Consider the following 17,024-nt stretch of genomic DNA (forward strand, 5'->3'; position numbering starts at 1 on the left):
CACTGAAAATGGCTTAGCAGAATTCACCTGTGACAGCCAATTTACTGCTGTTTGTTGTGAAGTGAACCACAGGACTAGGCCTTGGGGGTTTTTTTGTGGGTTTTTTTTTTTCTTCCCTGAACACCTTTGAAAAATAACATATTACAAACTTTTGACTTCCAAAAAATACTTGTAACCAGTAATATTTATTATTGTAACCAATTAATGCAGGGAAAGAAGAGGCAGAGTAAGAAGAACAGAGAAAAGAAAATGTTCCCTTCTCCAGTATCTTTCTTTTAATTGAAGAAGCCTTTAAAGCATGAAAAACACAAAGCAACAACACTCCATAACTGTTATTTGTTTCAAGTTACCTAGTGGGTGATCAGCATAATCCGGTCTCTGAATATAGCTTGGCACAGGTCTTGTTGGCGTCTAAATAAATCATAGTCAAAGCTGGTTAGGTTGCAAGAATACTTAGGATTTCCACAAAAACAAAAGGCTCATGCAGCAAAATTAAATACAGTGAAATATGGCTAATTCCACTTAGAAAAAGTATGCAAACGCTCCAAAACAGTTCTAATTTTAAATTCTCAAAGATTCTCCTGTTACTCTTTATCACTTTCATATTATACAACCTCTAACAGCCAACTTCACAGCTTTGTAAAAATCAAAAACTTTCATGTGTCCAGTAAATAATTATCTTTTTTTAATAACATATTATCTCTGTTACACTGTAGTGTTTATTCTGCTTTCCATACTGCAAATGCACTCATTCCAAATACATCCCTCCTTTCTCTGGTTATTAGTGTCTGTTAGCAAGATTGTTACTTCTTATCATCCTAGTCATTAGCACTTTTTATTGTATTTTCCTTTGCATCAATCCTACAGCAGTCAGAAGACAAAAAAGCAAACGTTCAATGATAATATTACTAAATTACTTGGCTGGGACATATCCAAAACACACTTTCACCAATGACACTGATAATCACATGGGCTCAGGCTCTGTTAATCTGTCCTGATGGGCCTGTTACACATGGAGAAGACTACAGAGAGGATGCCAGAGGGGCAGCATTTCTTGCACAGGCCTATTAGAAGACACATGTAAATAGAATGCCACTATTCCTATGAAGACCTTTTACTTACTCCATCTACACACTTGTAGCAATTTAAAAATACAGCTATAACTGAGGTCATCTTCTAAATCCACCTTTCACAGATGAAGATGTTAATTGACTTCAGTTATTCTTCACCATTCCAGTGCTGGAGATTACTATAACCTCTGTTCCTTCAGCAGAGCTATTCACCAGCTTACTCACCAGGTTATTTCAAACCATTAACATGAAATGATATAAACCCATTTCTTTAAATTCTAAATCAACTCACCTGAGTTTTTCTGAAACAGACTGCCCCATTACTACGAGAACAGCAAATTGCTAGGAGAAGCCATCACATGAACAGGACTTTAGATGTAGAGTAAGCGTCAAAACATACAGCCAAAAGGTATGAGATTAAGCCTGTCACTGATACATGTTACCTCTCAGGCACTTCCTTAATTTTCAATATACCAAGAGATAGGTCAAATTAAATCATCAAGAACCAGAATAAGGATAGTCATACATGCCCTTGCCATCAGGTTCAGACTGCTTAAGAAGCTTTCCTCTCTCAGCTAAAATATGGAAGGTAATCAGGTCATGACTGGTCCATTAGTTGTTACAGATGTAGAATGTGGCAGTGCTGGACTACAGAGTGGCACCTATTGCTTACCAGTGGATAGTGTGGCCTGAGTTTACCAGTATATCGATAACCAGACCAGGGATTTGTGTTAACATCACCTTCCAGAGTCCAAGAGGAAACTTCACGCTTAGCTTTTTCATCTTCTGAAAAGACAAAAAAAAAAAAAAAAAATTGCAGCAACACACTCAGTCCTACTAAGGATAAGAAATGTGGGGTCCTAGATTTGTTTCTTTCTGGCATTTTAGACACCGATATGTGAAAGTGCTGGCAGCAGTTATTTTGTGTTGCACTTAAGTTTTCACATTGAAAACTCACATCTTGCCAACTCTATTCAAACCATGCTGAAAGCACAAAGCGTAGCAATTATTTAAGTTGTCTTTAATTTCTAGTTTAAAACATAGTTGCATGCTTATTTTCATTCTTGGGAAAGAGTATTTCAAGGCCAAAAGAAATCATAGAATGGTTTAGGTTGGAAGGGACCTTAAAAATCATCAAGTTCCAACCCTCCTGCCATGGGCAGGGACACCTTCCACTAGACCAGGGTCCTCAAAGCGTGCCCCTCAAAGATGAGGGATCCTCAGCTGCTCTGGGCCACCTGTTCCAGTGCCTCACCACCCTCACAGTAAAGAATTTCTTCCTAATATCTAATCTAAATCTACCCTCTTTAAGATGAAAGCCATTCCCCCTTGCCCTGGCACTACAGGCCCTTGTAGAGTCCCTCTCCAGCTTCCCTGTAAGCCCCCTTTAAGTACTGGAAGGCTGCAATAAGGTCTCCCCAGAGCCTTCTCTTCTCCAGGCTGAACAACCCCAACTCTCTCAGCCCGTCTTCACAGGAGAGGTGCTCCAGCCCTCTCATCATCTTTGTGGCCCTCCTCTGGACCCGCTCCAGCAGCTCCATGCCCTCCTTATGTTGGGAGTCCCAGAGCTGAAGGCAGTCTCCCAAGTAGGGTCTCATGAAAGCAGAGTAGAGGGGGAGAACCACCTCCCTTGACCTGCTGGCCATGCTTCTTTTGATGTGGCCCAACATACGTTTGACTTTCTGGGATGCAGGCGCACACTGCCGGGTCAACCACCACCCCCAAGTCTTTCTCCTCGGGGCTGCTCTCAATCCATTCCCCACACAGCCTACATTTGTACTTGAGATGGCCCTGACCCATGTGCAGGACCATGCACTTGGCCTTGTTGAACTTGATGGGGTTCACACGGGCCCAGCTTTCAAGCCTGTCGAGGTCCCTCTGGATGACATCCCTTCTCTACAGCATGTCAACCACACCACACAGTTTGGTGTCATTGGCAAATCTGCTGCGGGTGCACTCAATCCCAGTGTCCACATCACCACAAAGCCATTAAACAGCATTGGTGCCAATAATGACCCCTGAGGAATGCCACTTGTCACTGGTCTCCACATGGACATCGAGCAGTTGGCTGTAACTGTTTCCAGTGTGACCATCCAGCCAGTTCCTTACCCACCAAGTGGTCCATCAATCAGATTAACATCTCTCCAGTTTAGAGACAAGGATGTCATGTGGGACAGTGTCAAAAGCTTTGCACAAGTCCAGGCAGATGATGTCAGTTGCTCTTCCCTCATCCACCAGCACTGGAACCCCATTGTAGAAGGCCACTGGATTTGTCAGGCACAATTTGCCCCTAGCCAATTTGCCAGCTGTCACCAACCACCTCCTTATTTTCCATGTGCATTACCATGGTTTCCAGGATCTGCCCCAAGATCTTGCCAGGCACTGAGGTGATACTGACTGGCCTGTAGTTGCCTGGGTCTTCCTTTTTCCCTTTTTAAAAAGCGGGGGATACATTTCCCCTTTTCCAGTCAGTGGGAACTTCACCTGACTGCCACAACTTGCCAAATACAATGGATAGGGGCTTAGCAACTTCACCCGCCAGTTCCCTCTGGACCCGTGGATGCATCTCATCGGGTCCCATGGACTTGTGCACTTTCAGCTTCTTTAGATGGTCTTCAACCTGACCTTCTCCTACAGTGGTTGGTCTTTCATTCTCCCAGTCCCTGCCTTTGCCTTCTGCTATGGGGGTGGTGTGGCTGGAGCACTTGCCAGTTAAAACCAAGGCAATAAAGTAGTCGAGTACCTCAGCCTTCCCCATGTCCCAGGTAACCAGGTCTCCTACTTCCTTCCAGAGAGGGCCCTCATTTTCCCTAGTCTTCCTTTTATCACTGATGTACCTTATAGAAGCTTTCCTTGTTGCCCTTGACGTCCCTGGCCAGATTTCATTCTACCAGGGCTTTAGCTTTCCTCACCTGATCCCTGGCTGCTTGGACAATTTCTCTGTATTCCCTCCAGGCTACCTATTACTGCTTCTACCTTCTGTAGGCTTCCTTTTTGTGTTGGAGTTTCTCCAGGAGCTCCATGTTCATCCACACAAGCTTGCTGGCACTTCTGCCTGACTTCCTCTTTGTTGGGACACACTGCTCCTGAGCTTGGAGGAGGTGATCCTTCAATATTAACCGGCTTTCTCAGGCCCCTCTTCCCTCCAGGGCTTTATCCCACACTACTCTACCAAGCAGAACCCTGAAGAGGCTGAAGTCCGCTCTCCTGCACGCCGGCATAGCAAGCTTGCTGTGCGCCCTCCTCACTGCGCTAAGGTCTTGAACTTCACCATTTCATGGTCACTGCAGCCAAGGCTGACCTTGAGCTTCACATTCCCCACCAGCCCCTCCTTGGTGGTGGGAACATGGTCCAGCGTAGCACCTCTCCTCATTGGCTCCTCTAGCACTTGTAGAGGGAAGTTTTTATCAATGCATTCCAGGAACCCCCTAGATTGCTTATGCCCTGCTGTGTCATCTCTCCAACAGATATTGGGGGAGCTGAAGTCCCCCAAGAGGTGCAGGGCTTGTGAACGTGAGGCTGCTCCTATCTGTTTACTGACAGCCTCATCTGCTCAGTCTTCTTGGTCGGATGGCCTGTAGCAAACACCCACTATTATGTCACCTGTCCCTGCTCTCCCTTTAATCATGACCCATAAGCTCTTGGTCAACTCCTCATACATCCCTAGGCAAAGGTCCATGCAATCCAGCTGGTCACAGACACAGAGAGCGATACCTTCTCCTTACCTCCCCTGCCTTATCCTTCCTAAAGAGCCTATATCCTTCTATTCCAACACCCCAGTCACAGGATTTCATATTTCTACAGAAACATTCATTATCCCTTCAATTAACAGTCCTGCATTGCAGGTGAATGCTCCTTTTCTGTGATTTCTCTTAGAATTCAGTGACAGAAATTACCTGGGCTGGGAAGGAGGGTATCCATCTGTTCATTCCAATATATGGAGCCTGACACCCCACCAGATCTAACGGAGAGAGTGCAGATGCTTCCAGTTCTGCATTTCAGGACAGGCAGTGTGTACACCTTACAAGATGGTCCCAACCCAGGTCTCTCAAACCTGTGAAATTCATGTCTAATGTGGTCCAGTGACTGACTTCATTCACAAATAACATGGTTTTAATAGGGCAGATTTAAGGTGTTTACATAAAGGATTGCAGCAAGTAGACCATGAGCATCACCAAAAGGAAAAATATTTACTCTGAAAGAGGAGGTAAGGGTTAAGAAATACCAGAAGAGCATCAATCTTTAACTCATAATCTGATAACTTGCTTTCTCTTTTTATATCTCACAAGAATGAAGAGATGGCAAAAGGTCTGCCATTGCAAGCCCTAACATGTTCCTCAGAATCTCTGTAGCTGACATCTCAGCCATCTGCTCACATGACATTCAGTTTAGATGAACCACTGAGAATTAATAATTTAAAAAATCCAAAGTTTAAAATAAGGAATATTTCGGATTCCCTTGAGATGCTTCAGTCATTTGCTGCATTGATGTCTTGAGGGCTATCAAAACCAAGCCAGCTCACTATGGGCTGAGCAATTATCCAGGAAGCCAACAAGATTATGGATTTAGTGGAATCATAAAAAAAAATTTGCTGTCAGATAAACAGCAGTATTAGAAGACCACACCAGAGTATTACTAGAACTACTTACAAAGACAGTTTCACATCCATGCAGGTACAAATAGGACACAGAATGCAAGTGTGAACTCTACACTGGGAAGGCAGAAAGAAGGAAAAAAAAATTGTAATTATCTGTGCTACTCCAACCTATTCACCATGCAGCATTTATTATGGAAAAAGGAGTTTTACTGGGTTTTAGAAAAGGAGGAGATTAATTATTTGGGGATTTAAATTTCTGCCATGTCACTTACTTTTGAATCCCACCTCCCTAAGCAGGGCTTGATGAAGATGGGCAGAGGGATAGGAGCAGGGGGGAGGCGGCAAGGGGGCAGAACTGGGGTCTGCTCTCTCTTTTTGTTTGGTTGGTTTCAAACTCTATGGATTATTTTTACCACTCAGACAAGGAAGAATCTACCAGTCTGCTAGTATTTCTATGCCAGAGCTACCAGCTGTAACTAAGGCATACAGACACTTATTACCTTCAACTGAACTCAAGAAAATCCTATCTATGATACATCCCCCTATCAATGGCTGTGTCAGTGCACAAAAGTATTTTATTTTTTTCCCAAAGGGGTGCACCCCAAACGTACAGAACATCTGCACTCTGACTGGCTTGCCTGCATTCCAGCAAGTGTGTCTAATCACAAAGACTTCGAAAGAACCTTTCCCACTTTCTTGCCTTTTACTACATTAGACATCAAAATGTTATGATGGAACAAGCCTTGCAATGCCTTATAATAAGGTTTATTATTCTTGTCATTTATTTCAGCATCCCCCTGTCTCTGTTCATATACCTTGCAATGTAGCTCAAGGAATACTTCACACAACAGAAACAGATTTCTGTACAACAGCCTCTGAAATTTTACATAGAACTTTAGATTACTAGGAACTGGACAAAATTTCAGATATGCAGAATCCAGTGCCAGGTATCTTGGAAAAATCAATACCATTCTTAAACACAGAATCACAGGATACTTGAGGCTGGAAGGGACCTCTGAAGGTCATCTGGCCCAACCCCCTGCTCAAGCAGGGCCATCTAGAGCCAGCTGCAGAGGACAAAACAAATTCAAAACAATATTAAAATGGATTTTAAAAAATTTACTTACTTGCTTTCTTGTGTAATAATTTGTGAGTGGCCCAGCTTCCCTTAAAGCATTCCTAGAATTGCAAACAAAATATATGTGTTTTAAGTAGCATTATCCTGGACAAACATGCCATCCTCACAAAATAAAGAAGCAACTGTATTTTGAAAGAAAACTAGAAGACTGATTTCATTAATCCTTATAGCAACATGCTGTAAAGGCTACTGTAACTGCTAGTCTTAACAATAGAAAATACTACGTCCAACAGCTTATGAGCTAGAATAGACAGAAAGCATAGCCAAACAGGTGCACCTATCACAGTGAAACACGCTGATCTAATCCTATCTACTAAATATTGTCCCCTTATCATTTTAATGATTAACTAAATGCCATGGTTGCTCTGGGTTGGCCGAAGCACAGCATTCTATCTCCATACCAGATCTTACAGCATTGCAGTGTGTAGGATGGTCCTCCCTTGGCTCCTAGGCTCCTACAAGAAACCATCTCCTCCTGCTAACTGCATCCTTTCTGCCTCCTTCCTCAGCATATGACAGCAACAGAGGCCAATCAGAATGATCACAGGGGAACAAATGAAATAGATTAAAGGGGGGAAGTGAGAGCTACTGAATGGAAATAGGAAATGAAAAAAATAGACACAGTTGAAATGGAATTCAAGAAAAGAGTGACTGTGAAGAAGTAGTTTGTTTTTCTTCTTCCCAAGCACAAACAGAGCAGTTCATGTGATGAACAATGAATCAGCAAAGGGGCAGATGGAAATGGCTGGCAGCTGGAGATGAATAATGACAGACTAAGATGAAGGAAAGACATGAAAAAAGGAGAGATCTAAGTAGAAAAGGTTAGAAGGCAGCATTAAAGGTGGTCCTGTAAGGTGTTAATTAGGAAATTACTTGGGTTTGTAACAGAAAGTCTAATTCAATGATTACATACACTCAAAACCATTAGGAAACAACTAATCCCAATCATTTACAATAACAGCTGAATTTCTTAAGAAAGAGGCAGGAAGCAGACTGTTTTCCTTTATAAGGAAGACAATACTAATGCTGAATCATCATTGTAAACTACCATCCAGAGCCAACAACCAGTTCACCAGTTCAACCTAATATATACAACACACAACCAGTCCAAGATAACAGATCTGTAAACTAAGCCTAGCATATTAACATTCTACCTGCTTCATGGTTGCTATTGAGCATTCTTAGTTGTCTACTCCTGTAGAGCCATCTTTTCCCCATTTTCTCACTAGTCTTGCAACCAGTAGTTATCAAATTGTATCCACAAAGCCACAGTAAAGTAGTGCACAAGTATGCCTGTGTTCAAAGGGACTCTGTTGTGTGCCATTTCCCTCATTAGCAAAACCAGTTGTTTGGTCTCTTCTACACCACAGACTTGAAGCCACCATGTTCTGTGGACTGGCACTTGACAGGCCATGGTGCTACATAATGGTCTGCACAACAAGAAGCTTTGAAAGCAACAATTTCGATCACCAGAGAAAAAGTCTTTTTGAACAAACAGCAGAAGGCTTTACTGTCACATTTGTATAACCCACTGCATACACAGACTTTTGCACTGCACTATTATCTGTGTTCTGTTGGAGAGCTGGGAGAAAAGGAGCAGTTTTAACTGGGGCCTATTTTAAGAAAAAATTTAAAAAGCTAAAAAAATCTATTTCAAGGACACTTGAAGCGCTGGTATGGTTTTAATCCCCTTTTAAACAACAAGCCTCTGTTCTGAAGGAGAACAAGAAGGATTACACAACTAAGGACTTAGAGCAGCTACCAAGTCTGCAAATCTAGAATGCACTTTTTGGGATACAAAGGAGCATTTGGGGAGTGAAGACATACATCAGCTGTGGCACTTACTGGTTGTGTTTCATTCTCTCCTTCCCCATGAAATTCTGGGGTGTATTCTGCAATGCCATTCCTTTCCCCAACTCCAACAGTCTTTCCTTTGCCAGCCCCATAACCAGACAGCATCAGGCAAACAGCACACCGCTGGCATGACCCGACAGGCTCCATTTTGGCTTTTTATTTCCTGCGGCTGTAAGCAACCTAAAAGGATCCTGCATAAGGCTCCCATATGTCTGAGTTTTCCCAAACATGCTTCCCAGATTGTACTTTGCCCTCTACTTCCAGAGGAACAGCAGCTCTGTCAGAACTACTACAGCATAGCTCCAAACAAGCCTCTGTATACCAGGACATCCCAGACATATGCACATCAATCAACTGCAACTACACACAGCAAGTCCAAAGCATTTTTATAAGCACAGGCTATTACACATGCAGTGTACAATCAATTAATATGTCTTGGTCTGACACTTTTGGAAGGCACTCAAATGATATGCTGCACATCCACCTACAATCCATGTATTTTGTGTAGGATCAGTCATATGCTTCCTGTAAGCACTGGACTTATCGGGTACACACAAACTATTTATATTCAACAACTTACTGCACAACCACTACATTGCACATGCCTGCAGAGCTCTGTCTCGGTAATTCCAGATAAAAATATGGCAGCTGTCATCTCACAGGTTGGAGAATCACAGCTCTGGCGACAAAGCACTACCAGTGAACCACTGCATATTGCAAACACTCTCACCTTCTATACAGCAGACTTCCTGACAAGCCGTGTGAAGAAAGCTACCCTTTCTCTCCATCTGAGCCACTTTCTGGAGAAAATTCTGCTTTCCACTAAGCCTTCTCCTCTCAGCCTTCTGCTGAGACATTTACTTCAATCTTCCTATTATCATTCCTGTCTCTAATGATTCTTCCATGTTCCTATGCCATATACAGATCAGGATAGAAAATTTTCAATGATTAAATAAACAAACTCCAGGAAAAAAAATCCATGGTGATTTTTAATACTAACAAAAAGAAATTAAAGATTTTTTTGTGTTACAATTAAAAGAAACACATGACCTCACATGGCTATATTTGAAAACATTATAATGCAATTGCTAGTTTTACACAGAGGCTGTCAACACATTTAAACCTTTAACAACATTTCTGGCTTCAAGTCATTCTTCAGCCAATGCCACCGATTCTCTGTTCAGAGACAAGCTCGACCCAGTGTTCACCAGAACCTGTGCATTTACCAGAAGGTAACCAAAGGCACAATCAGCATTACGATCTAGAACAATTCCTCTTGGATCACCTTGTGGAAGCCATGTTATTTCTGTAAATCATTTTTACCTTAAGGACTCAGCCCAGCATCTATTTACCGGTTGAAATATTGACAGAATCATGGAGCACAGCAGAATTTCTTTTACAGTAGGGTGCACTTTTGCTATGAACACAATGATCATTACCAAATATATTAGGTGGGTTTTTTTAATCAGCTGTTGAAAGAACAGAACAAAACCCTTTAAAACAGTTATTGAGCTACTCAGCAAGGAATTTTTTCCTATGTTTATTGTCATTTTTATAGTAATAATGGGGAGCTTCTTATTCTTTGGTTCATGTATCCACGCAACCTGATTAAGAGGTAGAAAAACACAGCCAACTGCAGATTCCAGAGGAGAAAAGGGTGCTAAATCAACCAAGATTAGGATATAACTACACTGCAAAACTCTGTATAGCACAGACATAACCAAACTAGCTTTAAATAAGCTACCCAAGTACAGGAAGCTACTATGCAGGCACCACAACACAGAATTGAAGGCACACTGTGTTTCTGAACTGCCTCTGCAAGGCAGCAGTTCATTTAAAGCTAGCTCTGCCAACACTGTCAGCAATTTCCAGCCTTAAGGCTGACACTCTTCTTCAGGCTCCCTTCACCTTCAAGTACTTCTGCTTTATACAACCTGGCATTTGATGCTGTAAATACACCCATCAGCAGGTATGCAAAAACTACCCCACTGTACAGTTACTGAGAACTCCAACTCATGTCCAACTTCAACAAAATTACCCCTATCCATCCACTGTGCTCATCATTTAGAGCCACTGTGATGAACTTCTGAAAATACCTATTCTACAGGGAAAAAAACCCAACAAAACAAAAAGAAAGGCAGCTAGAATCTAGACTGTGGGGACAGACTGGCTGTCTCTTTGCAGGTCATTATACCCTGAATTGTAATAGGCAAACATCTAGAAAACAGTGCCAAGCAGTATGCTGCATTTTAAAATATTCTGAGCAGGTGTTTTTAAACAGAATGTTACAATGTCCTTTGGAATGTAAAATTGTCTTGGGCTTAATTTGAAATCATGTAGTTTTGCTTAATGAGAACTCATTTTTAACCAAACTACCTTGAAGGTATGCAAAACAGAAGACAAAAAGCTTAAGTATGCCATTTAGCTTAAGAAAAATATCAAGTTACCAGTGATCTATATATTTAATGCAATATAGATTAACTGCCCATTTTATCCATAAACGCAAGTATGTTGAGGAATGCAATTGTTAATACATTTGATGTTAGAATAGAAGTTGCCTCCTTTTAGCATGCTGAACCCTATTCGTTTAGGTGCAGTACAAGCCCACAGAGACAGCCTCTGGCCTGAAAAAACTCAGTGCAAAATTCCCAAACTAACCTAAGCAGCATACACTACTAGTGAGTTTTTCAGAAGAGCTGAATACGTGCTTTCAGATTCAAATCCAAGGGAAGAACTTACATGCAGCACCTTGATATTAGCAGCTTTGGCTTTCTCCTTCATCTAAAGCCTGATCTCACCCAGAGACTCCTGGATCCCACATGACAGAACCCTTCCTTTGAGAAATCAACTGCATTTTGCAACTTTTCAGATTTACAGAGTTATACAAGTGATTTTTGAGAGTAATGAAGGAACAATGGAACAGAGAAATTAAAACTGGACCATCCTTTTTGTATATTGAAAACTAGCTCAGAAAGCCTGCCTGTAGGAGTCTGAAGTTTTAATTTCAGAAGCTTCTCAGGGCTCCATATTTGTGCCTCAACAGTAATCAGGCATTTGCCACAGACACAGGTATTTATGGTCATTTACAGGCAATTAAAAATGTCAGTTTCCTGGCAAAGGAAATCTGTCAAAAGATCTTCTAGAAGACTGTATCTGCAGAGGACCATAAAACCCATACGTGTTGCAGTTGGATCCAAGCAGCAGGTTTTAGCCTATTTTAGGCACACCAAAGAACACTGAACCAAGAATGAGACACGGCACTTACGTCTTATGGTCTGACATAGGAGAGGACAAAAAATAGTTTCATCCAGGTCCATTGATTCCTGCTCCCCACCTCCAACATACTGAAGGTGAAAGGAAATAGCAATGCAGGGGACAGGACACCATCACTCTTCAGGACCATGATTTTTCACAAATTGCTGTGACCTTGAGCATTCAAAGCTATCAAGGGCCCAGGTCTGTGTATCAGTGAAACTGTGCCTCCCAGAAAGGAATAAATCAGCATACAAACCCACTGGGAAGCCAGAGCAGCATTTCATCCTTGTCACTAGTATTTCAGAAGTCATACCCCACCTCAGATGGAAAGAGCCCTGCCAGTAGGTATCCAGTACTGTGAAAGAGATTGCTGCTGCCTGCTGTACCCTTCAGAGAAATCGCTTCCCTTCAAACACCTAAAACATAAGTCCAACCACTGCTCACATGCAGCAGACTTCACCATGTCATGGTCCTCACTTTTGACTCTATAACCAGATTACTTGGTACACCTGGGCCTCTTTGGGACTGACAACACATGGGCACACAAAGCAGGGAAGGACAACCATTCTCCTTGAATAATTTAGGACTACTATTCTGCTAACAATCTGTGGCCTCCACCTCTTGAAGGAAAAAAAAATGCTGCACAGGCCACTGGCTTTACACTAAGAGAATGTTTCCTCTGTGTGGCTAGAAATAAGTATTTCTGAATTTGGCTGCAGCAATGCCCCCACACCAACATCCAGTCCACACCACAGAAAAATTGAGACTACTCTGTTTCATCTGAGACACTTACAGAGATATAAATAGTATGAGAGGAAGTTTTCATGAAAGCAACACAAAATTATTAATAAGATACCAATTTACAATTAGAAAGTTCATATGAATGTGGTAACTGGAGATCTCAAGAACAGTTACTGATTTCCCTCTGTTTATCATTCAGCAGCTTGTAGAAGGCTCATAGAAGAAACGTGAATTGTGATTTTTAAACACAAACTGTTTATGTATACTACATAATTCTCACACAAGTGATGTGTATCTATAAATGCAGATTTCACAACAGCACATTCATCTTAGTAAGAGGAACAACACACTTGAGATGCTTGGCATCTGTGTTACTTCCACATTCAGAAGACACAGTGAGATACAGTCATTCAATCTAAGATAATAAAACACATGGAACACTGTAGTGAGTCTCTATAAAAAAAGAGAAAGCAAGACAGTGAAAGAATGTAGCTGGGGAAGAGGAAAGGGAAAACACAAATGACACTGGGGAAATCACTGTCTTCATACAATCTACTTGCAAAGTTCACTTTAATTCTGTATGTACAGCGACAAAAAAACTATGCTTAATCACTTGCCTCACTACACTGAGATTCTCAGTCTTGTACCTCCTGCATTATGTTCTCTTAGCAAACTATACGCTACTATTTATAATCCAAACACATTGCTTCATACTACCTTTCTACAATAGTTCACAATTTCCTATTGTTTATTCTTGGCACTGGAGAAAAACGGACAAATTTGGGTTTGGTGCTGATTGGAGTTTCGGCTGTATGAACAAGTCATTGTAAGCTTCCAAGCATACTAATCCACCTAGCATCCATGCCCATACGGATGCACTTACCCCTTGAAGCAATGCCAGGTAACTTGTCACCTCGCATCCTGCCCTCAGCCCAGAGTAAGCACCTGCACACCCATAGCTAACACCACTGCATTCAGTAAGGCCAGACTGACTTTACGGCTATGCCAAAACTGGGCCACAACAGCAGCATGCTCCTGAAGCACTGGTGTTTTATGATCTTGTAGTGCACAGCTTCAGGGAGCTAAACCAGCAAAAAAAGGTAATGCAACTGCTTTTCCTCCATTAAAAGAAAACCCTACAAACTGCAGAAGTGGCTCACCAAGAAATCAGGGCCAGCTTAATGGAAGGGGTAGAAATGTGCGTCATTAACAAGACCACGCCAGATATAATGCAGGCTGTGCTGTAAGGTGGAATAACATCCTAGGTACACTCACTAGCTTACTTAACAGTTATTTACATGTGTAATACCACAATGGAAAAAAAAACACCAAAGAGAACTTCAGAAAAGCTTCACGAATGCCAACCAGTCCGGTATTGTCAGCTGAAACTTGCTGGAAGTCAGAGAAAACATACTGGCTTTTAAGACTCCTTTGCCTGTCATATGCTTCATCTGAACAGCCAGCCAGGTTGTCAGCGGCACCTCACCTACCCTCCCGACCTTGGCTTGCAAGACACCCGTGGAGCACTACCGTGAGTCTCCTCCACTGCACACAGCAGATGATGGGGAGAGCTGGAAGCTCAGGGCAGCCCCATGCTGGACCCCACAGAAGGTACTAAGGGGGTCTGAAAGTCCTTACTGCAGGCTGAACACAGGGACTCTTTTCTCTCAGCGATGACATTTTTTTGTGCATCTTGAAAACAGGCTGCCATCAATTTCCTTCTCTCTCCTGTAACATGTAACCCCAAAACCCTCAAAGCACTTTTCATATGGGGAATCATTTTGCTTACCTACTTTACTGATCAGGACAGCAAGGACAGTGAGGAGGAACAAAACACCCAAGATCACTCAGGACTACAACTGGAATTCCCAGTTCAGTGTTTTATTTTCTAGGCAGCACAGTTTTACAGGCATGTAGCCAGTTATCCAGCAGCCTGTGTTAACCTAATAAATAGGTTGGGTAATTCCCCTTTTACCTTACAACAGTAGCAGGTATTTCAAAAGAATTAAACCTAACATATAGATAACAAGAATCTCGGCATCCTGTATGAAGTTAGCTGAGTTGGGGAGGGGACAGAGGGGAGCGAAGATGTTACTAGAACTCCTCACATAGACTTGTTTGGTCTGTTAACAAATGGCTTTGTCAACTAATATTTGTATACACTGAAGATTAATTTACCGTGAGTTTTACATCAGACATGCCAAAACGGGTAGTGAAATGCAGAGCAAATCCTACAAACCAGCTATAAGCACCACATAGGAAACAGAGACACAGAATTGTCAGAACAATTTCGAGTTGCAGTATATCCAATTTAGCATCAACTCCCAGCATTTGGCACCACAGATCTCAGGGGAAAGTACCAGAAGCCGTGCAGTGGGTGTGTTACACGCACGTGGGCAGCCTTCCCCTAGTCCTATGCAAACCATAACTACCAGTTTACAGCCTGACTCAGAAAAAACAATTCTCCAATTAGTAAATTAATCTGCTTGATGTGACTGAATAATTTTGCTAAGTTCACCTACAAAACTTCAATTATTTTACCCCGAATTATAATTCTGACAATGAAGTTTGTGGTTACTCTTTGAATTAAACACAGACTTCCTCAGTGATGTTGACTGAAATGACATATACAAAAAGTTCAGAAGGACTAGGTCATGTATTTCACTGTGCATTTTAAAGTTACTAAAAAAATGAACAAAACCCCCCATTCAACAGCCGTCAGACAGTCCCTTCTATTTAAGTTAAGGACGAAACTATATTACCACTGTGGCAGCAAGTGAAGATAGCAGAGGCCTACAGAATATGTTTAACAGGAGTTGACAGTTGTACAACTGGCCTGACCTGAATCTCTCTGCTTGGTACACTCAAAGTGAGATATCCAAGGGCATTTAAAAAAAAAAAAAAAAAAAAGGAAAAGCACCAAATCATTTCCCCAAAAGCTCGTATTTAAACGAAACAGAAGATCTGTTTTCAGAGCAACAAGTCTCCCGGTGTTTATCAAAGCCAAGCAATTCCAGAGCCAGAGCCGATGCAGACACAGAAATGCACACGCTAGGATTTGATGAGCACGTCTCATTTTGTCCCACTAAGCCCTTATTTTTTTATATTTTTTTTGGGGGGGGTGAAGACACGGGACGGCCACGGGACACCCTCCACACTTCCAGGCAGAGAAAAAAACGTGCACCCCCTCACGAACGCCACAGCTGCTCTCTAGAAGCGGGGTCCCGTTTCCCCCCCCCCCCCCCGCCAGGAAGCGCAGAGGGCTCCCGCCCCACCCGTGCCCAGCACCCCCAGGCTCCACCACCCCTCCGCCCCGTGCGGAGGAACTTTCTGCGGGGCCAAGCGGCGGCGCCCCCTCCCCAGAGCCCAAGGGGACCCCGCGGGCTGGCCGGAGAGCCCGGACGCCGAGGGCCGGGCCCGGGCGGGCGGGGGCAGGCGAGAGGAGCCGGCTCCTCCGCCTCGCCGCACGCCCGGAGCCCGGCCCCGCGCTCGCACGCCGGCCCCATTTGCTGACTGGAAATCTCATTACCGTCCTCCCCACCGCTCCCGTATTTCCTCCCCGCGAAAGGAGAGCGTTCCACGGAGCCCGGCAGCGCGGCGAGCCGCCCGCCAGAGGAAAACCCGGCCCGCAGCGTGGGGACGGGCAGGCGAGCGGGGAGGGGAGGGGAGGGGAGAGGAGGGAAGGGGAGCGCAGCCCAGCCCAGCCGAGCCGCCGGCAGCGCGGGGGCCTCACCTGAGAGCAGAAGTAAGAGCCCTGGATGCCCAGCTTGAGGCAGGTCGGGCACTGCAGCTTGGCCTCGCTGCTGCAGCCGGCCGTCTCGCAGACGCGGGTCTCCACCGCCGCCATGCTGCCGGGCTGCCACAGGCGCGGCGCGGCGAGCGGCGGGGGAGGAGCCGCCGCCCGGAGGTGCCGCCGGCTGAGGCGGGCGGGGAGGGGGGAGGCCCTGAGCGCCGCGCCGCCCCGGCCCGCTCCGCCCGCCCTCCGTGCAGGCGCGGGGCGAGGCGGGGGAGCGGCGGCGGGAGGCGCAGGTGCCCTTCAGGAGCGGTAATTCCCGGGGAGGAGAGCCGGGGAGGGGGGCCGGGGCCAGGTGGCAGAGGTACGGGGAGAGAGAAGCCAGGCTTCTAATCCCCCGCCTCCTGGCTCCGAGCCGCGTGGCGCGCTGTTAATAACTGATTTGTACAGGAGGTGTCAAGACCTGCTTTTTGCTTCGCGTTGCTGTTCCTCGGCGAGATCCTGCCGAGCGCCCGCGGTGCGCCGGAGGTGCAGCGGTGTTCGCTTTGAAACGCGGCTGGGGGGGGCGGCAGGCGGCCCCCGCGGGGGGGGGCGCCTCTGTTGTCCCCTCCTGTATTTCACCAGCGAGGCTGTGTG

General features: G+C 44.3%; 1 protein-coding gene across 1 annotated transcript in view; it reads right to left on the bottom strand.

Annotated features, from left to right (window-relative positions):
• METAP1 (methionyl aminopeptidase 1) overlaps window positions 1–16,548 on the bottom strand; it is a 30,443-nt gene extending 13,895 nt beyond the window's left edge. The window contains exons 1-4 of the mRNA XM_055701053.1: window positions 16,389–16,548; window positions 6,795–6,846; window positions 1,744–1,856; window positions 351–411 (exon numbers count right to left, since the gene is read on the bottom strand). Of these exons, the coding sequence (XP_055557028.1) occupies window positions 351–411; window positions 1,744–1,856; window positions 6,795–6,846; window positions 16,389–16,502 (340 nt within the window). The 5' untranslated portion in view covers window positions 16,503–16,548. The remainder of the gene's footprint in view (window positions 1–350; window positions 412–1,743; window positions 1,857–6,794; window positions 6,847–16,388) is intronic.
• Between the last annotated feature and the right edge of the window lie 476 nt (window positions 16,549–17,024).

The sequence above is a fragment of the Falco cherrug genome, chromosome 1 (assembly GCF_023634085.1).
Source record: "Falco cherrug isolate bFalChe1 chromosome 1, bFalChe1.pri, whole genome shotgun sequence".
In the NCBI taxonomy this organism is placed as follows: Eukaryota; Metazoa; Chordata; class Aves; order Falconiformes; family Falconidae; genus Falco; species Falco cherrug.